The 23,366-nt window shown below is 36.1% G+C and overlaps 1 protein-coding gene across 1 annotated transcript in view; it reads right to left on the bottom strand.

Moving 5' to 3' along the window:
• LOC150099286 (uncharacterized) overlaps positions 1–23,366 on the bottom strand; it is a 623,534-nt gene that overhangs the window by 399,741 nt on the left and 200,427 nt on the right. The window contains exons 11-12 of the mRNA XM_090404213.1: positions 16,433–16,511; positions 465–494 (exon numbers count right to left, since the gene is read on the bottom strand). Of these exons, the coding sequence (XP_090260339.1) occupies positions 465–494; positions 16,433–16,511 (109 nt within the window). The remainder of the gene's footprint in view (positions 1–464; positions 495–16,432; positions 16,512–23,366) is intronic.

Raw genomic sequence — 23,366 nt, 5'->3', positions numbered from 1 at the left:
ATATAGTATACTTTGATTAGCCTTTTGTCTTGTTTATAAAATTTTTTAAGTTGTAACCACAACTAAAATGAACTATGGTAACAGAATTCTCTAACCAATAGTCTTGACAAATTTTCTCTCTGCACGCATAAATAAACAGCAATGAATAAAGCCATTCCAGAAACATTAACCATAAAATAGTATTAAATGATTTATTAATATATATATATATATATCACATTTTCATATAATGTGAAAATATACAGAATATTTCAATGAAAGTTGAAATTAAAAAGTACTTTAATCAGCTGTTTAATGCATTAATGTATGTATCATATTTTCACATATGTATAAACATATACATATTATTTTGATGAAATTTGAAATAAAAAAAAATACATTAACCAACTGTTCAATGCACTGAAAAACTATACATTAGTAAAACATGCTGGAAAAATTAACAATAAAGGAAATTTTTTGACCACCTTTCCTGTATTTCACAGTCATGTGATCATCTGAAAAGAAAGAAAAATTTTGATAGGAAAAATTTTCTTAAATATTGAATTAATAAACAATTTAATTTTTTACTTATTATAGCACTTATTATTTATTCATATATTTATTTATTTTATTCATTTATTTTAACTTTATTTATTTTATTATAATTTTGTATACTTCATAAATCAGGGATCTGCAAACTATGGTCTTAATTTTGTAGGATTCATTAAAACCTTTGGATTAATCCACAGGATCTAATATTATAATTCTTCGCTGGTAAGCAATTTGAAGTAGTTGATAGGGTAGTTGCATTTCGAAATAGGCCAATGAAAGTTATTGTGCTTATGGTCAAAAGTTTTTTCGCAGACATAAAATATTAATGGTGGTAGTGGTGGGCAGTAGATGGCAATTTGTGTAGATGAGGATGGTAGTAGTGGTTCTGTGTAATTAGTGGTGACAGAGAGTCATAGAGTAGATAGGGGTGCGTCGGTTATATGTACAATGTGTGTGATGCACACAGGCGCCAGGATAGCAAAGGTGCCAAAGATTTAGTATGATACTTTAAATAAAGTGAATTTTGTCAGCAAAATACTGCAGTCTTCATCTATGAATCTCCAACTTACATTATTATTATTATTTCGGGCAACTCCAAGGAGTCGACAGACTCAACGAGGGAGGCCCTAACATCATGTCAAGAACAACTATTCGACATTCACAAAGTATCTATCATACCTTGCCGTGAACTCATTTACAGTCATAGCACACACAACAGACTCTGGCAGCTTATTCCACTCATTCACCACTCGCCAAGTAAAAAACCTAGCTCTAACACCCGTGCTAACCACATTCTTGCCACCTTCCATGTATGGCCCCTAGTCCTCCCACAATCAGTCCTATTCTCAAAAATATCTTCTGAATGAATCTTATAGAAACCCTTCAGTAATTTGAATGTCTCAATCATATCACTCCTCTTCCGCCTATCAACCAATTTTTGCAATCCATAAATCTTCAACCTGTTCTCATAAGGTTCATTCCATAGACCTGCTATCATCTTGGTCACTCATCTCTGGATCTTCTCCACCTCCTCCCCATCAAGAAGAAACTCTGGCACCCATATCTGGGCACAGTAGTCTAGATGGGGTCTTATCAACGCTCGATACAGAGGAACAATAACTTGTTTGTCTCTGCTTGTTAAAGTATTTTTCAGCAACTAAGTGATTTGATAAGCTGATTTAGCCACTTTTGCGATATGCCTCCTAAACTTCAACTCCCTATCCACCAACACTCCCAAATCCCTGGCCTCATCAATCTCCTAGAATACGGTTCCACCAATGTGATATACTGCTGCTAATCTTTTCACCCCAAAATGCATAACCTTACGCTTTGCCACATTAAATCGACATCTATTTTACTTAGCCCAGTCCTCCAAACTATCCAAATCATCTTGCAAAAGTTTGACATCCTATGAACACACTATTGCGCTACCCAACTTTGCATTATCAGCAAACATGTGATCCTTTCAGATCCTTTCCTATATCATTAATGAACAAATTGAAAAGTAGTGGTCCAAGAACAGAACCCTGTGGCACACCACTAGTCAAAAGCCGTCTTTTGGACTCTATTCCTGAATAAATCACTCTCTGATATCTCTCCATCAACCACTCTCCTATCCATCTCACCAACCCTATATCCATCCCCATATGCTGCAGTTTACTGATTAGAATTCCATGTGGTATCCTGTCAAAGGGCTTAGCAAGGTCCAGTAGAATCACTGTAAAAACATTAACCTTATCTAGTTCAGCCGTCACTGTGTTATAAAACATGAGCAAGTTACTGAAGCGTGATCTACCCTTAACAAAACCATGTTGTTCCCAATACAGTATCCCATTTTATTATTATTATTATTAAACAAGACCTCATGGAGTCAAAGACTCATCTAGGAGGTTCTTTTATCTCACACACACATCTCATCATACCGGGTCTTAAACACATTCAAACTCCTTGCAGACACCACATTCTCAGGCAACGCATTCCAATCATTCACAACTCTGCACGAAAAAAACCTGCCTCTCACTCCCCTACTCACACCCTCTTTATACAGTTTCCAGGGATGACCTCTGGTTCTCCCCTGATCTCCCACTATTCTCTGTAGAACTTCTCCACCATTGATCCTATAACAACCCCTTACCAACTTGTAGGTCTCTATCATATCTCCCCTCTTCCTTCTCTCCACTAGACTCTGCAAATTACATCTTTTCAATCTTTCCTCATACTCGACATTCCAGAGGTCAGAAACTACCTTAGTCAGTCGCCTTTGGACCCTTTCCAACATCTCTTCATCCTTCTGAAAACGAGGTGACCAAATCTGGGCACAATAGTCCATGTGTGGCCTAATCAAAGCCTTATACAATGGAACAAGAATCTCCCTACTTCTACAAGTCAGTGTCCTCCTCATCATTCCCAGAAGTCTTTGTGTTGTCTTCACAATTTTGGCGATGTGTCCCCTAAATTTTAGATCCTTATCCACTATCACTTCCAGATCTCTTATTTCCTCTACTTCCAACAATATATTCTCACCAAGCATAAATTCTGTATCCCATCTTTGTTTTCCAAATTTTAAAACCTTACATTTTGCAACATTGAACTCACATCCCCATTTGCTTGCCCAATAGGGATGTGAGTTCAACTAAAGTTTTGCACACAGGTGCCAGACACTACTGACACACCCCTGAGAGTAGAGCACCCTCTACAACTCTCTCTGGCTTCACCACTACTCTACAGCAGAATTGTAGAGTAGAGTAGAGTGCCCTATCTCAAAGAGTCCTTGGACTCCTTAGAGGTGTCATGTAATAATAATAAGAAGAAAATTTTATTTAGGAAGGAGAGCAGTTTTTCAAGTTACAAGGGTAGTTGATATAAAAGAAGAGGGAAAATAAAAGTTTCACTTTGGAAGTATATGTGTGTGTGTGGGGGGGGCTAAATTTACATATACTTCAAAATTGGAACATCAAATCAATACTAGCAGGAAACTGATTTTTTTATCTGAAATATTTGCAACTGTTTATTTTTCAAATCAGTGCAATATAACATAATATTTCATTCAGATTCTTTAATTTACTAAAAATTAATTTACTGGCAGTATATGAGAAAATTATTTTTATAATATTTTCAAAGGCATGCTTGAAATGATTTTATGTTAAAGATTTATGAAAAAATGATGTCATCAAATAACACTTTCTGAAATAAATTAACTTTTTTTCATTTCTTGTAAACTTCCAGTATATGATATATGCTTGTCATGTAATGTTTTAAGATATGTTCTACTTTTATGAAAATCATATGGTATTAAATTATGATACTTTCTTTCTTGCTTTGAGATTAATTTTTAAATTATCCAAATTTATATCCAACAATATTTCAGAAGAATCTGATTTAGATTAAAAATTCAGCACAAATTTTTTTTTTTTTTTAGGATCCTCATTTCAGTAATAATCAGGAGGTGAAGAGCTTATTTTCAGTAGTGAGAGGTGAGGGGGGGGGGGGGAAAGATAAGTTTGATATTAATTACTAGGGGTTTTATTATAAATTTAAGAGTAAATTTAGCCTAAGATTGAGTATGATAAGTTTGTGTTTGAAGTATCTGAGTTCGCTGGCCTGGTTAGTGAAGTGGTTAGCATATCCACTATACAATCAATAGGCTACGCTACGCTACAGGTTCAAATCCTGGCATGGACATGGATATTTGAGATTGTATTTAGGCAGAAGATGAACTGCATCACCCATTAAGACCATTGCCCTGTTTATTGGCGGTCTGAAGTGGCTTACAAAAAAAAAAAAAAAGTTCCATGTTTGGTCCCTAGAGCAGAGTTTCCAGAGTATGTAAAAAATCAATACAAATATAAAAACTTCAAAAATTAATAAAAAAAATAGAAAAAATCCTTAGCCCATTCACTATACTAATGCACTATAGACTTACAATCTTTTGTAAGCAGGAATCACAAAAAATTAATTAAAAAAAACTTTTCTGATTTATTGCTTTGTATGGTATATCTTTTCTTTCTGTTGATTATGAGAGCTACCATGGCTTTGTTTACTGATGTATTATCACCTAGTTTAAAATTTAAAGATTACATTTTGCGCAATATCATAGAATATTTTATAGCTTACTGCATCTGCATCATGCATACTTCCTGCCATTTAAAAATGTGGCAGGATTGGTTGATTTTGGTTGTTTTGGATTCATTGCTTAAGCAACTAAGACTGTGAGGTCCGTATATCATTTCTGTTAATTGCATGTGTTCTACTGGCTGGTTTGTTTTGTTTTGTTTGTTGTTTGTCTGCCTGCATCATGTACACTTCCTGTCATTTAAAAATGTAGCAGATAAGAGACAGGGTTGGTTGTTTTGGATTTATGGCCAAAGCAACTAAGGCTGTGATGCCAGTGAGTCATATCCATTAATTGCTTACATTCTACTGGCTGGTTTGTCCTTTTTTGCATGATGAAAAAACCAAGTTTCTAGAAGGAAAAACCCTGTCACCTCTATATGAGATAGGCTAACACAAATTCATTAAAAAAGCTCTTTTAAAGGTTCTTCACATCTCAGATGGAATTTGAATCCAGCCTTTACCAACCACAGGGCATTGTCAATACTGACTGAGCAAGGGATGAGTAAATGCATGTGTTTGCATGAAATGCAGAGAGTAGGAAGAGATGGATGATTTCATTACCAGTATATCAAGTTTCAGAGGTTACAATAATAGTGTTTAAGTAGCATTTTACTAGTTAAATTTCTGCAGTAAATTAAAGATGGCAAGAAATTCTATTCTTGGTTTAATCCTTTAACCATTAAGCAAACAAAGTTTACATGTGAAATAACTTCACGACTGGGTTACTTGTATATAGAGGCTAATGACTTCACATCAGTTACCTTAGTATCCCATGATGCAATGCACATATCCTTATGGACATGTATAATGCTATGAATTACGGAAAAGGCCACTAAACAGACTGGCTTCACTATATAAGTGAAGGGAAGTTCTTCAAAAAATTAGTCAATTCCCCAGATCATTCTAAACTCAACAAATGCAAACGACCCAAAGCATCATTTTACTCAGTGGTGGCCCCACTCAGTGACAAATTATTATTATTACGGGCAACTCTAGGGAGTCATTAGACTCATCGAGGGAGGCCCCAAATCATATTCATCACAACTATTTGACATTCATACAGTATCTATCATACCTCGCCTTAAACTCATTCACTGTCACAGCATCCACCACAGACTCTGGCAGCCCATTCCACTCATTCACTACTCTAAAAGTAAAGAACCCAGCTCTAACACCTTTACTAACCACACTTTTGCCCAGTTTCCATGGATGTCCCTTAGTCCTCCCACAACCAGCCCTGTTCTCAAAAATATCTTCTGAATTAATTTTATAGAAACCCTTCAGTAATTTGAATGTCTCAATCATATCTCCCCTCCTCCGCCTATCAACCAATTTTTGCAACCCACAAATCCTCAACCTGTTCTCATAAGATTCATTCCACAGACCTGCTATCATCTTGGTCACTCGCCTCTGGATCCTCTCAACCTCCTCCCCATCAAGAAGAAACCTAGGTGACCAAATCTGGGCACAGTAGTCGAGATGGGGTCTTATCAAGGCTCGACACAGAGGAACAATAACCTGTTCGTCTCTGCTCGTTAAAGTGTTTTTCAGCAACCAAGTCATTTGATGAGCTAATTTTGCCACTTTTGCGATGTGCCCCCTAAACTTCAACTCGTTATCCACCAACACTCCTAAATCTCGTGCCTCATCAATTTCCTGGAGTACAGTTCCACCAATGTAGTAAACTGCTGCTAATCTTTTCACCCCAAAATGTATATCCTTACATTTTGCCACATTAAATTGACATCCATTCTCCTTAGCCCAGTCCTCCAATCTATCCAAATCATCTTGCAAAATTTTGACATCATCTGCATTCACTATTGCCCTACCCAACTTTGCATTATCCGCAAACAAATGAACTGTTCCTCTCAGATCATTTCCTATATCATTTATGAACAAATTAAACAGCAGTGGTCCAAGAACAGATCCTTGTAGCACACCACTAGTCACAGGCCATCTTGTGGACTCTACTCCTGAATAAACCACTCTCTGATATCTCTCCATCAACCACCCTCCTATCCATCTCACCAACCCTATATCCATCCCCATATGCTGCAATTTACTGATTAGAATTCCATGTGGTATCCTGTCAAAGGCCTTAGCAAGGTCCAGTAGAATCACTGTAAACCCATTACCCTTATCCAGTTCAGCCGTCACTGCGTTATAATACGGGAGCAAGTTACTGAGGCATGACCTACCCTTCACAAAACCATGCTGTCCCCGATACAGTATCCCATTTTCATCTATCCAATCTTGTATTTTCCTCTTGACTATTTTCTCTAAGACCTTGATAATGATTCCTGTAATGCTGATTGGCCGGTAATTTTCAACAGCAGCCTTGGAACCACCTTTATGCAGCGGAACTATTTTTCCCTCTTTCCACCCCCTCGGGACTAACCCAGACCCTAGACTCAAATTAAACAAAATGGTCAAGGACACTGACAATTCTTTAGCCGCTTCACGTACGACACGAGCTGGTATACCATCCAATACCACAGATGTATTGACATTGAGGTTTTGTAATAGACTACTCACCTCCACTTCATTCACCACAATTCCCGTATAATCTATTAGTTCATTCATTCCTGCAATATCACCACCTGGATGATATATTCTTGCAAAGTGCTCGCTCGGTAATTCAACTATATCAACTGATTCGGTTACCTCCCTACCATCGGCATTCTTTAAAATCATTCTACCCATGTACATTTTTTCTTTTACTTGCAACATATTGAAAAAACTGTTTGGGATTCTCTTTAGCCTGCATGGCCAATTTTCTTTCGTAATCCGCTTTTGCTTTTCTTATCACCCTTGTTACCCTTCTGGCCTCCACTTTATACCGTTCCTGTGCCTGTCGGTCACCTTTCTCCTTAAATTCCCTCCATAGTTGTTTCTTTTTTGCAGCTCAAGCTTAATAGTGTTATTCATCCATTTAACCCCTACTTGATTTATTATTCAGACTCTTGGTATACAGTCAACCATTGCCTCCTGCAGACACTTCTTAACCACCTCCCATGCACTATCAACATCCAGCCCTTGCAGTTTTACATGCAATGGCACTGAGCCAAGCACACTCCTAAGCTTGTCATACTTACCAGCCCAGTAATTCCACATGTACCCTGTCTTAATTGTAAATTCCACTCCTTTAGCCACCTCCCAAGTCATGACCTTATGGTCACTCCCACCAATTGGTGGCAACATGGTCATGTTTGTTACAACCACATTCTCAGTTGCAATTACTAGGTCAAGCACTCTCTGCAACCTGGTATTTTCCACTACGTGCTGTCGCAGATAGTTGTCCCTTAATAACCGCATAAAATCCAATTCCTTCCTCCCATGTGCCCTCTCCTCTTTCCAGTCAATATGTTACGTTATCATAATTGAAATCACCCATAATAATTACCCTCCTTCCTCTCATTTCTTCTATTTGCCTATGCATACTATCCCCACCATCTATTCCATCACCTGGTCTATAGCAGCACCCAATTGTATATTTTGTTCTGCTAGATTCTATCTCACACCAAACAGCCTCAAATGTGCTCTTTTCTCTATCCTGCAGTTCAACTTCTATACTCCTTGGCTGCAACTCATCAGCTATCATAAATAACACTCCTCTTCCCTTTTTATTCTCCCTGTCACTCCTGAACATGCTATACCTGTCGCATTCAATCCCACAAGCTTTATCATCTTCTGTCAGCCATGTTTCACTAATACCAACAACCTGTGGCCTGGAAGTGCCACCAAGGCCAAAAACTCTTCCTTCTTGTTCCTAATACTCCTGGCATTAGTGTACAAGAATTGCAGAAGCCCATTAGTTCCATCCCTACTTTGATGCCTTATACTAACTATTCTGATTTGTTGTCTTTCGTACTCGCTCGGGCATATTATACTCATTCATACAATCAACTGCCTCCCTAAAGTCTGCATATCTACCCCCCCCCCCTAATAAATCTATTTTCCCTGAGTCTGTACATCCACTTCCACATCATTCATCAACACTTTTTCAAGTCTCCTTCAAGCCAAATGCTAGAAGTTTAAAAAATCCTATCTGTGGCCCACCCTGCCACAGAGAGAAACCCTCAGCAGTGGCTTTGCTCAACGGCAGGATCACCCCTACCATCGAGTAGAGCTGTAAACTCAGCGGTGACTCTCACTGACAGGCAAAAACCTGCCACTGAGCAGAGACACTTGTGAGCAGAATGAGGACGATGAGTGCCGATATGTAGATAACTGAAAGTATTAGCAGTAAGAATGCCAAGGAGGATGAGTGCTTATCTGATAGAAAAGGACAGTGTAAGAGCAGTGAAAAAATGTTAAAAAAGTTTTGAAAAATGGAATGAGCAATCTGAGAAACTTAACAATCGATGGTAAGAAAGACAAAAATGATGCAAATGTGGTTGAAGTTAATAAAAAAAGTACAGTGAAAGATAAGATATCAGAAGATTAAAAGAAAAGATATTAGAAGGTTAAATAAGGGATGTGTGAAATGGATGAATGAAGAGACTAAGCATGTGATATGGAGAAAAATATAAAGGAAGTGGTAATAATCAATTCCATCAGGATTACAAAGAACAGGTAAGGAGGGTAACTTGATTGGTAAGGGTAGCAAAAGAGAAGTATGGGCAGCAGTTAATGAAGCCAAAAAAACCTAAGGGGTTCTTTTGATATCTAGCCAGCAAAAAAAAAAGAATGATTATAGAAGGATGACTCGGATTAGAGAAAATGGTATAAGAACAACTGCTACAGAGGATATAGTTGAGAGCAGTTCATAAAGGTTTGTCTTTCTTGTGAATGTAACATCATAGAGAGTTTGAGAGCAGCTGATGATGAGGAGGAGAAACTGGCTGTAAGTGAGCAAGAGGTGTATGAGGAATTGAGCAAACTTGATGTTAATAAGGCTGTGGGACTTGATAATATAGCACTGCGTATTTTGAAGGATGTGCCAGGGAGTTGAGATCTGACTTCACATATTTGTTTAATATGAGTCTTATATTGGGTCAAGTATCCAAAGGAGTGGAAGGAAAAGATTGTGCCACTTTCTAAGGAAGATGACAAAACTCAAGCATCAGATTATAGGCTTGTCTGTGTGTCAGTTGTTGTGATTAAAGTGTTGGAGAGGCTGGCAAGTTCCGGGATCCAGAACTGAGTTAACAACAGTGCTATTTTTCTGATGGACAGCATGGATTTGCTAAATGGAGGTCATGTTTTAGTAATCTACTTACTTATGACAATAAGGCAACAGCTTCATTGAATAAAAAAGAGACATGGATACAAAGTAGTATACTTACATTTTGATAGATTACTGCATGATAAGATGATAAGTTGATAGTCAAACTAGAGCGGATGGGGATGATATTAGACTACCGCATTCAATTGGAGATTGGCTATCTGATAGGTATCAACAAGTTGTATATTAGGGAGCAATATCCTGGAAGAGGAAAGTCACTAGTGGTGTGCCTCAAAGATCTGTTTTAGGACCATTGCTGTTTAACTTATATGTTAATGATATTGAGGAAGATTTGGATGGGGATGTTCAGTTGTTTGTAGATGATGCAAAGTTGATATGAATTATGAGGTATGGAGATGTTCTAGCATTATGAGAAGACTTGAATACACTGAATGGGAATGGCAGTGGGGGGGGGGGGATGCCAATTCAATGTTGCAAAATGTAAGGTTTTAAAATTTGGAAAACAAAAATGAGATGCAGAATTCATGCTTGGTGAGGATATATATTGTCGGAGGTGGAGGAAATAAGAGATCTGGGGGGTAATAGTGGATAAGGGTCTGAAATTTAGGGGACACATACCCAAAATTGTGAAGACAACACAAAGGCTTCTGGGAATGATGCAGAGGACACTGACTTGTAGAAGTAGGGAGATTCTTGTTCCATTGTATAACGCTTTGATTAGGCCACACATGAACTATTGTGCCCAGATTTGGTCACCTGGTTTTCAGAAGGATGAAGAGATGTTGGAAAGGGTCCAGAGGCGACTGACTAAGGTAGTTTCTAACCTCTGGAATGTCGAGTATGAGGAAAAATTGAGAAGATGCAACTTGCAGAGTCTGGTGGACAGGAAGAAGAGGGGAGTATGATAGAGACCTACAAGTTATTAAGGGGTTGTTATAGGATGAAGGCTCAAAATATGTTTCATAAAATGGTGGGAAATCAGGGAAGAACAAGAAGATGTCATCCCTGGAGGCTGTATAGAGAGCGTGAACAAGGTAGCAAGAAGCAAGTTTTTTGCATGCAGAGTTGTGAATGATTGGAATGCCTTGCCTGAGGGTGTGGAGTCTGCAGAGAATTTGAATATGTTTAAGGCAAGGTATGATGATCTGTGTGTGTATGATGAAAGAACCTCCTAGATGAGTCTTTGACTCCATGGAATCTTACAATAATAATAATAAAATCTAAGTATAGCACTGTACATGAATCTCCCATGTCCAATATGTTTGTCACTTTGTAATAGTACGTAAGCAAGTTAGTAAAACATGACCTACCTTTAACAAACCCATGCTGACAAGCACAAATAATACCACTCTTATGAAACCACTTTTGTATCTAAGTTCTCACCAGCATCTCTAGTACCTTAACTATAACTTCAGATATACAGATTGGCCTATAATTTGTTGCCTTAGCCCTATTACCATCTTTGTGCTGTTGCAAGACTCTTGTTAAACAGGTAGGCCATGGTTGATGCTAACTCCTTGGTACATTCTTTTAATTGCCTTATTTACATCTAGCTTACTAAACTCATATACCTCTAGCTCACTCACCATTAAATCTTCTCTCATTTCATTCTGCACACTTGAGCTTATGATTTCACCCTGAGGATGAAACACTCTGATGAACTGCTCACTGAATATCTCGACTGTGTTCTGTGCAGCAGATACCAATCTCCCACTTTCATCCATTACATGATCTTACCATAATCATTGTTCTTTCTACTTGCCTACATATTGAAAAAACTCCTGAGAATTTTTCTTGGCCTGATTTGGTAATTTCTGATCATGCTGTACTTTTGCTGTCCTTACCAAATGAGTCACTCTACTAGCATGTTCCTTATACTAATTATTACCATTATTCACCCTGAGAATTTCAGCATAAATGGACTAAAATGGCATTTTAGTCCTCTTCCCTGTAAAGATCACTACATTTTAACATCATCATCATCATACGTATCAAGGATTTAGGCCTAGTATGGCCTGTTCCGGCCTTAGAAGTCATCGTTGAATCGTTTAAGAGGATGTCCTGGTTTTCTTTTTCCTAATGGCTTGTACTTTAAGACTTGTTTTGGTAATCTTTCTGTTTTCAATCTTTGAACGTGTTCCATCCATCTATGTTTATATTTTTTAATTTTTTTTCAATTACTGGTTCTTGGTTTAATTCTTTCATAATATCTTCGTTTCTTTTGTGATCAAATAGGGTATACTTTGCAGTTTTTCTCATATACTTCATTTCTGCTGTTGTTAATCTTTGTTTGTCTTTTTGTTTTATTATCCAGATTTCGCTTCCATACATTAAGCTAACCGGTAGGGCTAATGTATTGTATACTTTTAGCCTGGTTTGTTTTTGAACTAGGTTTGGTTTAAATATAGAGTTAATTACTCCTGTTATTTTTAAATATTTTGCAATTTTTATGTTTATATCTTTTTCATTTTCATAAGTGATCATACATCCTAGGTAGTTAAATGAATTCACCTGTTCTAAGATCTTGTTATCTAATACTATTTTAGTTCTTGCTGGATCTTGTCCTTTAAAGGCCATAGTTTTTGATTTTTCCATTGATATTATCATACCATAATCTTTGGATATCTCATTTAGATTTAAAATAGCTTTCTGTAAGTAATCTTCAGAATTTGTAATTATTATTTGGTCGTCTGCAAAGAGGAGAGTGTTTAAGTTAACTGTAGGTGAAAGTTTAATTCCTTGATGTAAATTTTTACTCCATTTTTTATTATTTCATTTAAGTAGATATTAAAAAGAGTTGCTGAGAGGGGACATCCCTGTCGGACCCCTTGGTTTATCTCTCTTGTATATGATAGCTCATGATTTAATCTTATTTGTATTTGATTATTTTCATATATACTTGTGACAGCTTTTAGGATATTATTTGGTATTTGTCTTTCTTTTAATATGTTAAATAATATGTTTCTTTTAACTTTGTCAAATGCTTTTTCAAAGTCAATAAATGCAATATGTGTTTCTAAATTATATTCTCTTCTTTTCTCTATTATTAATTTTAGGCAGAAGGCTGGGTCTATCGTCCTTTTCTAAATACATTTACTACAAGCAAACTGGAATGTAAGAGGAATAGTATATAAAGAAATAGAATTAGACCAGTTATTAAATGAAAGAAATTTTAAAATAGCAGTAATCACTGAAACAAAAAAGAAATTAAAAGGAACTATGAGAACTGAAAATTTTAATGTGATATACAGTGGAGTCGACAGAGACCAAAGAGCACAAGCAGGAGTCATGATTTGGATTCATAACTCCCTTTCAAAACAGTTAAAACATTATAAATTATGGAATGAAAGAATAATAGAAGCTAGAATAAAAATAGATAGAGGCTATTTAACAATAATTGGTTTATATGCCCCAGAAGAAGGAAGAGAACAGGATAATATTGATTTTTATAATCAGCTACAAAACATATATAACAAAATAAATAAAAATGATTACATAATTTTAGCAGGAGACTTAAATGCAAGAATTGGAAACACGAAAATTAATAATAATATAGGAATACATGGAGAACACACTTTAAACAGAAATGGTAAAAAATTGATTGACTTTGTAGTTTATAATAACCTAAAAATAATGAATTCCTTCTATAAACATAAAGACATACATAAATATACTTGGGCAGCAAGAGGATGGAAATCAATATTAGGTTACTTCATATTAAATGAAAAGACATCAAAATTTTCACTAGATGTTAGAGTTCACAGAGGATATGAAATAAGCAGTGACCACTTCCTTGTTAAAATAAAATTAAGATTACCACCTAAATGGCTACAAGTAACAAGAACAGAAAGAAAAATTGAAACATTTGTTTATAAAACTAGACTATTGAATGACACAAATGTACAATGGCTATATGAACAAAGAATTAACCAATATCTAGATAAAATAAAACAAAATGAAGAAATAGAAATAGAATGGCTTAATATAAAAACGATACTAAATGCAGCAGCAAATGAAAGCTTAGGAAAGACCAAAAAATTCAATAAAAGAAAAAAACTGAAGATCTGGGATGATACAATCAAAGAAATAATCAAAAAGAAAAAAGAAGCTTATCACAAATGGTTAAGCAGTAAAAGATTAGAAGATGAAATAGAATATAAAAGAATAAGAGCCATAGCTAAAAGAGAAGTCAGAAAAAGACACAGAGAATCATGGAATAAATTTGTTTCTAATTTAGAACATGATTTATATAAAATAAGACCCAATGTATATTAAGATTTTGAAACACCTAAATGCAGATACCAAAGAAAACATAAAATTAAACACTGAATTGAAATTAGAAGAATTTCTAAATTACTACACAGAACTGTGGACAGACAAATATTTTAAAAAAGACAACTGGCAAACAATGAAAATGAAAAGGAAATAACCGAAGAAGAATTAGAAATCAGCCTGAAAGAAACAAGAAACAGAAAATCACCTGAAGAAGATAAGCTAGGTTCAGAACTATATAAATACGCAGGAACAAGATTCAAAGGAAGACTCTTATTATTTTTAAATAAAATTTACTCAACTGGTATCCCCCCAATAGAATGGAAAAAAGCAATTGTGATTCCTATCTTTAAGAAAGGTAATAGAGATGACCCTAAAAACTATAGAGGTATCAGTATACTAAATTCATCTTACAAAATATACAGCAGAATCTTAAATAACAAACTAATGAAATACTCCGAAAACTTTATTCTAGAGGTACTACATTTTAACCATTTAAAAATTAAGAACATAGTAAATTTTTAAGTTGCACATAGTCCACTGAACATTTAAACTAAACTAGAAAAAAAAATAGAGTAGGCTCTAAGAGGGAGGAAAAAAGTTACTGCTCTATTTCATTAACCAATTTATCCAAATTATATCTAAATTAAAATACCATGTAATGTCTCTTCTTCTTCTTCTTCCTTTTTATGTATTAGGCTTAGGCCTGTTATGGAGCTGTTCGCCCTTCCGAAAACCATACCTGTCCCGGGGATAAGGTGGTTAGCCCTATGCCTCCCGGTGTGTCCTATATCTGTAGATGCATGTGTTCACGAGGTTGGTTTGCCTATTCTGGGGGATGAAAAACACAAGTTTCCGAGTGAAAAAAAAACCCTACCTCCATATGAGACCAGCTAACTCATCTTTCATTGAAAGAAACCAGATAAAGGTTCCTCACATCACTGATGGGGATTGAACCCAGGTCTTTTCAACCAAAGGGCTTCGTCTATACCAACTGAGTTATGGAGAGGCTCTAATGTCTCTTATAAAGTATAATAATAATTATTATTATTCAACCTCCAGAAAGTCAAGTATAAATTTCTATTATCTAAAAAAAATTATATATTCTAAAAAAATGAATTCACGTGTAACAAATGAGCTAAGTCTTAATAAAGAGTTGGATCAATTAAGAAGCAGCTAAGTAGCTGATTATTGTAATGTTACTGTTACTGTGCTGTTTGGAATTACAGAGGGGAATTTACATTCTCACCAATTAAAACATTAATGTTTTCCAAGGATACAACCCTAAATTACATCGAACCTGTTAATTACTTAGTATTTTAATCTTTTTTTTTTTTTTACATGAGATATGTTTAGATGTTGTATTCGGAAATGACTCTTTTTTTATGTCAATCCTATCCAGAAAGATTGTAAACCTATATACACTGCATTAATCTGGATACCATGGGTGAGTTGTGCGTTAGACAATCTGCTGGAAATCTTGCTCCAGATACCAAACATGGAACTTCTTTACACTACTTCAGACCACTAGTAAGCAGGACGGTGATCTCACACTAAGTGATGAAATTCATCTTCCACTCAAAGACATTCACAAACATCTGTGCACAATGGGATTCAAACCTACAGCTTATTGGATGGAGAGCAAGTGTGCTATCCACTTTCTAACTGGGCTAATGTATATGCAGATACATAGGTCCAGAGAGGTTTACCAACTGAGTGAGCAATGGAAATATAGACAGATAACTGGTTATTTTATGTGATCTATTACTGAACATGGTATTTTCTTTTTTATACAGAAAGTTTCAAAAAGAAAATGCTATATTCAGTAAGAGATCACATACAATGACCAGTTGTCTGATTACACTGTTTTTTAAATTAAAAAGAAATTATATTCCATTTCCCCAGGATAACTGTGTACTTAACATATATAGTTTAAGACCAAGTGCTTGTAGTTTATGCATGAATTCTCCACTACAAACATTCTACATCTGGTTTTTTATCCAAACAAATAGAGACTAACTATAATTGGTTTAGTTGGAAAACAATCGATTTCTTCAACTAAATGGAGAAATCCATGGTTCTTTTACACAATCAAGAGTTGTCTTTCAACTGGATAGAATATCTCCTAATTACATTGTTAGAGGATATTCCAAAAGTGCCACATTATCTAATACTATTGAGATAACCAAAAATAATTATTATGGGAAGATAAGAAAGAATCATTATCAACAATATTTTAGTATGTAAACAGATTCAAAGAATAACTGTTGTTAAATATCTCAGTTGTTGCTACGTTAATTGAAAACCTCTAATAACTGATATACTCACCATCCTGAGGTTTATCTCCCCTATGTAGTGATCGATACATTGTCTTATACCAATCACTAGCATATTCTTCCTTTACTCCCTAGTTAGGAAACAAAAAATCATATATAAACATCACAGAACTTAGAAAATAAAATTAAAAGAATTATAGCAATCCAGCAATTAACTCTCCAGCTGTGTCTCTCCCATGATTTCCATGGGTAGCATGAATATCTAACTCTTGTGCATCCCACAATTTTCATAGGGTAGCATATATAGTTTATATGCTTCTTTCTATTCAAGATCTGGTTTTTTTTTTTTCACCATGCAATGCTTATATGCATTAGATATATTACTTCTTTCACCTATTTCTAGTTTTTGTCAATAGAAAGCAGTTGTGATTAACTTCAGTGATTGGATGAAGTTGCAATTTTGTGTGCAATCTCCCTCATATGAGAGTTTTATGCTACAAGTTGATACCTTCTAAAAAATACCAAAGTGTGTTTGATAGACATTATCGATATTATTTTTATTATCAGAGGCACAGTTGAAATTATCAGTTATTTTTGTAGTTCGTAATGCATTTCATATCTTGAAATATTTCAAGATTTTTATGTCATTTAGAAAATGCTTGCAGGCTCTTGATTCTTTTTATTTTATTATTATTATTACCCAAGACCCCCATGGAGTAAAAGACTCATCTAGGAGGTCCTTTTATCAAACACACAGCTCATCATACCGTGCATTAAACATACTCAAATTCTCTGCAGACACTGCACTCTCAGGCAAGGCATTCCAATCATTCACAACTCTGCATGAAAAAAACCTGTCTCTCACTCCCCTACTCACACCCTCTTTATACAGTTTCCAGGGATGACCTCTGGTTCTCCCCTGATCTCAAACTATTTTCTGTAGAACCTCTCCAGCATTAATCCTATAACAACCCCTTAATAACTTGTAGGTCTCGATCATACTCCCCTCTTCCTCCTGTCCACCAGACTCTGCAAGTTGCATCTTCTCAATCTTTCCTCATACTCGACATTCCAGAAGTTAGAAACTACCTTAGTAAGTCACCTCTGGACCCTTCCAACATCTCTTCATCCTTCTGAAAACCAGATGACCAAATCTGGGCACAATAGTCCATGTGTGGCCTAATCAAAGCCTTATACAATGGAACAAGAATCTCCCTACTTCTACAAGTCAGTGTCCTCTGCATCATTCCCAGAATCCTTTGTGTTGTCTTCACAATTTTGGGTATGTGTCCACTAAATATCAGATCCTTATCCACCATTACCCCCCAGATCTCTTATTTCCCCCACCTCCGACAATATATCCTCACCAAGCATAAATTCTGCATCCCATTTTTGTTTTCCAAATTTTAAAACCTTACATTTTGCAACATTGAATGTGCATCCCCATTCCCGTGCCCAATCACTCAATTTATTCAAGTCTTCTTGTAAGGCCACAGCATCTTCTCTACTCTTCATGGTTCGTCCCAACTTTGCATCATCTGCAAACAACTAAATATCTCCATCCAAATCTTCACCAATATCATTAATATACAACTTAAACAGCAATGGCCCAAAAACCGACCCTCCACTGAGACACACCACTAGTAACTTTACTTTTCCTGGATATCGCTCCCCCATACACAACTTGCTGATACCTATCAGATAGCCAGTCTCCAATCCAATGCACCAATCTAATATCCAACCCCATCCACTCTAGTAAGACTATCAACTTATCATGCGTTAATCTATTAAAAGCCTTGCGAAATCGAAGTATATCACTGTGTATCCTTCTCCTCTGTCCAAGAAAGCAGTCACATTATTGTAATCAGTAAGTAGATTACTAAAACATGACCTCTCTCTAGTAAATCCATGCTGTCCATGAAAGATAATACCATTGTTGTCAACCCAATTCTGAATCCTGATTCTCACAAGCTTCTCCAACAACTTAACTACAACACCTGACACACAGATAGGCCTACAGTTTGATGCTTGAGTTCTATCACCTCCTTTATGAAGTGGTACAATCTTGCCTCCTTCCACTCCTTAGGAACTTCACACAGTGCAAGACTCGTATTAAAAAAATATGTCAATGCCGGCGTCAACTCCCTGGCACATTCCTTCAGAATGTGTGATGATATATTATATTATAAAGTCCCATAGCCTTATTTACATCTAGTCTGCTCAACTCCCAATACACCTCTTGCTCACTTACAGTCAGTCTCTTCCCCATCATCAACTGCGCTCAATCTCTCAATGAAGTCACATTCACAAGATTGAAAGACCTTTATGAACTACTCATTAAGAATCTCCACCACACCTTTTGCAACAGCTGTCTTTATACTATTTTCTCCAATCAATGACATCCTTCCATAATCATTCTTTCTTTTGCTGACTACATATCGAAAGAACTCCTTAGGATTCTTTTTGGCTTCATTAGCTAACTGCTGTTCATACCTCTCTTTAGCTACCCTAACCAACCAAGTCACCCGCCTTGCCTGGCATTTGTAATCCTCATGAAATTCGTTATTTCCACTTCTCTTATGCACCCTCCATAATCTCCTTTTTCTCTGTATCACATACTTAATCTCTTTATTTATCAATTTCACACCTACCTTATTTAACCTTCTCACCCTTGGAATACATTTAGACATTGCATCTACTAGCTAGTTTTTGAAAATCCCCTCAAGCTGCACTGATCTCTTTTCCAGCTAACTCGTCATTCCATGCTACACCTGCAAGCTGTCTCCTGAGCTCTGAGCTCTTCATAACTCCCCCCCCTCCTGTAGTTTCACATATATCCTTTTCTTATCACACTGCTGTCAACCACCCAGGTAATCACCTCATGGTCACTTTCACCAATTGGTGGGTGATTTGACACTTCATTTATAATTATATCCTCTGATGAGATGACCAAATCCAAGACCCTTAATCCTCATGCCCTCTGTTACATACTGTCTGAGGTAGTTATCCCTCAAAAATGCAAGAAACTAATTTTCTTTACTTCCAGTTGCTATCTCATCATTCCAGTTTATATTGCCATAATTAAAATCGCCAATAATGATCATTCTTTTCTTATTTTCTTGGCCAATTTGATTATACATTTCATAGTCACTACCATCCACATTTCCTGGTCTATAACAACATCCTACCAAGGATTTGATTCCATTCACCTCTACCTCACACCATACTGCCTCAAAACCGCTGGCACTATTTCCCTCTTGCATCTCTACTTTGTATGGACATAACTCTTTCTCTATCATCAATAGCACTTCCCCTCCCTCTTTACCCCTTCTATCCTCACAAAACACATCATAATCCTTCCATCTCTATTCCTGTCAGGATGTCGTTCTCATCTAACCATGTCTCACTTATTCCAACAATTTTTGGGTGAACAGACTGAATTAGTGCAACCATTTCATCTTCCTTGTTTCTTACACTTCTAGCATTTGTATATCAACACAGCAGCTCATTTCTGGATCTAAAGCTAGTTCCACCAATACCACTCATTCGATGTGATCTCTCCATGCTCGACTGGGGCAATTTGCCTTTCTGCTTATTCATTTTAGAACCCTCTTCAATTCCAACTGTTTCCTCTTGATCCCAGATCATCCCATTTCTTTCCTGTCTACACATGCTCTCACATCCTTTTGGAGCCTCTATCTTTCTCACGCTGTGCACCTCTGTCCACCCTGAGCCTCCCTGTTTCCCTGTTCATCTTGCACACCCATTCTCTCATTTTCCATATCCATGCCACTTACTTCCTCAAAACCCTCATAACCACCTATTCAATCTCTCCTGTCGTACTCTCCTGCTCTTTCACATCAATTCCCACTTGATCTGATTCATTCTCTGTACTCACTTCTCTACCTTCCAGTAACAGTCTCTCCAAGCGACTCACACCATAACTACTCAAATGCAGTCCATCGCTTCCATACAATTCACTTCATACTTCAAACTCATTCCACACATTAACATATTGTATTCCCCTTCTCCTCACACATTTCAGCCAACATATCATTCATAATCCCTGCTCTCCTCCTCATCTCACCAGAATCATACCTAAGCAACACGCTTACTACCCTTCCTACCCTTCCTCACACTATTCTCTTTTTATCCATCTAAGCAGCCTCCTTTGGACATTTACCGCCTGGGAAACATACCATGTGCATCCTCTCATCCAGCACACCTTTAACAATGGAGTCGCCCTACAACGCCACTCGCTTGTTTTTCGTTAACTCTTTCGTGCTTACTTAATTTGTTTTAATCATTTTCACCTGAATTTTCTTAATTTCACTCCGCATCCATTTCATCTCTTGCCTCATCCAACCCAATTCAACTTTCGAATCTCGCATCACATTCTCTTTATCATTCAATCTTTCTAATTTTCGAACTCTCGAATTTCACTTCACACTTTCACTCTCATTCATCCTTTTGAGTTTCTGTACTTTCACTCCATGTGTCCAACTTTCGCTTTCATTCATTCTTTCCATTTTTCCCACTTTCAAACCTTGAGTCACACTATTTCCGGATTCATTCATTCTTTCGATTTTTACAACTTTCGATCCTTTCGTCACGCTATTTCCGTTCCTTCCACCACATCTGCCTCATTTTCGTTCTTTTTACCATTCATTATGGTTTTAAAATCACTCGTTTTCTTTTTCAATGATTTTTTAACAAATTTTTTGCCTTTCTTTCACACCATGCTTCTCTTTCGAACGAGCACTCATTCTTCCCGCAACATTCTCGCTACTAACACTTTCTGTCATCAAATTCATATTGGCACTCATCAAATCCTCATTTAGCTCACACTTCACACATACCCTCCTTCCATGAGCCCTAAATGTCCACAAACTATCTATGTAATCAAAAGAATACATGTGGCACACCTTGCACTTCACAAAACGACTGAAGTCTAAGTTAAAGTCATGCACTAATAAAGCTGCCGCCATCTTTCCTCTGCCAGTTACTACTCTAAGGACCAAAAACAACGAATTTGTAATTAAGTTTAAGCAAAATATCCCACACACTAATAAAACTAGTAGCGCACAACTTTTATAGCAGCTCTTACTGAAACAATCACTCATATACAATTAATTATTTCAATAAGTTATCTGAATCCAGAGCTCTTCTTACAAACCGCCGCTATTGTTGCCTCACGAGTGCCCTCTCCCTTATATATGTTTTTTTTATATATATTCTTATGTTTTATATCTGTTAGATTACACCAATATAATGGCAGCAGAATCTGATTCTGATGAGGGCGACTCAGATACAGAGTCGCCTAAGTGTTTCAAAGCTTTGCAAAATGTTCAATGCTAAGAAGAAGGCCCATTTTGGGATGAAATTTTTTGTGCTTTGCAAAACAGAAAGTGATTATATTTGTGATTTTCTTTTGTATACTGGAAAAGAAACAGTATATAATAAAAAGTATGATGCTTTACCAGATAGCACTAAAAGTTTTCTTCACTTGATGGACCATTTTTTTAAGGAAAGGTTACTGTGTCACAGTGGATAATTGGCATATGCCATCAGATCTTCTGGACTTACTTGTAAAAGAAGATGAATATTTTTAGTACAGGAAACAGTAACAAAAAGGGTCTCCCAGAAGAACTTAGAAAAGATTAGCAGAAAAAGGATGAAGTATTAAAAATAGAAATGTACAAAAAAAAACATTTTTTTTGCACCACACAGATCAAAAAATTACCCAGCTGGAGGGTTAACAGCAAATCAAATTCCATATTTTATATATTAATGGCATGATATACCTATTTACGGGAAGAAAAACTGATGACATTTAATTTGCATTCAGAGATAAGTAACATGACAAAGCCACAAATCAGTACAGATATCTTAAAATTCCACATATATTTATCTAAACATTAATTCTAAAGTACTGCTTCAAATAATATAAACAAAACATGAACAAGGTAGTTTCACCAGTCTTATTGACAAAGTAAATAGTAAATCCCTGAGATAGGGATGCTAACCCAATACTAACCTGCTGTTCAAACCAGGTTAGTATTGTTTATACTGTACTCATTATTATGAATAATCAACGACACCTTAACCTTTCTATATGTAACCACCAAGTTATCAGACTGAATCCCACTATGAGATGCTTGTTCATGAATGAATGTCTTTAGGTGGTAAATTATTATTATTATTATTATTATTATGTGACACTTCCAGGGAGTCCAAAGAACTCATCAAGGGAGAGTGTGCTAACAGCATCAAACGATTGAATCCCTTCCAACTACTAACCGTGCTCAACCTTGCTTAACTTTTTGCATGAGCCATTAGCAGCAGAGACTCTGTCAATCGACCAACCTTTTTTCATTACACAATGAGAGAATACCAGCAGCTTATCAGAAGCCTAAAGTGGCCTCAAAAAGTACCTTATTGATCTCTGGAGAATGGTTTCTTTAACTCTTAACCAACCCAAAAATGCACAATAAGTTTATATAACTTTTTTTTTCTGTGGAGGCAAGATTCACTTTAAAAAAGTGCACATTACTAGTACATATCCAGCTAATATACTCATCTTCTTCCATCTTTCACATTAATTTCATAATAACCCTTTACCAATTTATATGTCTCAATCATACTGCTCCTCTTACCCACTAGACTCTGCAAATTGCATTTTCCCAATCTTTCTTCATACTTAAATTACAGAGACTGGAAACCACCTCAGTCAACTGTCTCCAGACAGTTCCAATATCTTCTCATCCTTCTGAAAATAAGTGACCAAAAAATAGTATTCATATTTGTTATTTCATGTTTCTAATGTTTTCTTTTTTTATACTGATTTTCAGCCCTATTATAACTTCAGTACCAAAAAATCCTTTCAGTAATTAGAAAGTTGTACAAAATGATTATTATCTTTTCTCTCAAAGATGTTCAGGTATTACTCCACATTAACATATATTTCAAAAATAAACCTTTAATTA

This window comes from Typopeltis vanoorti, chromosome 14 (genome assembly GCF_054136105.1).
Source record: "Typopeltis vanoorti isolate ZY-2024b chromosome 14, IOZ_Tvanoo_1.0, whole genome shotgun sequence".
NCBI classification, from domain to species: Eukaryota; Metazoa; Arthropoda; class Arachnida; order Uropygi; family Thelyphonidae; genus Typopeltis; species Typopeltis vanoorti.
Note: the sequence above shows the minus strand (reverse complement) of the source record. Positions and strands in the feature narration are given on the sequence as shown.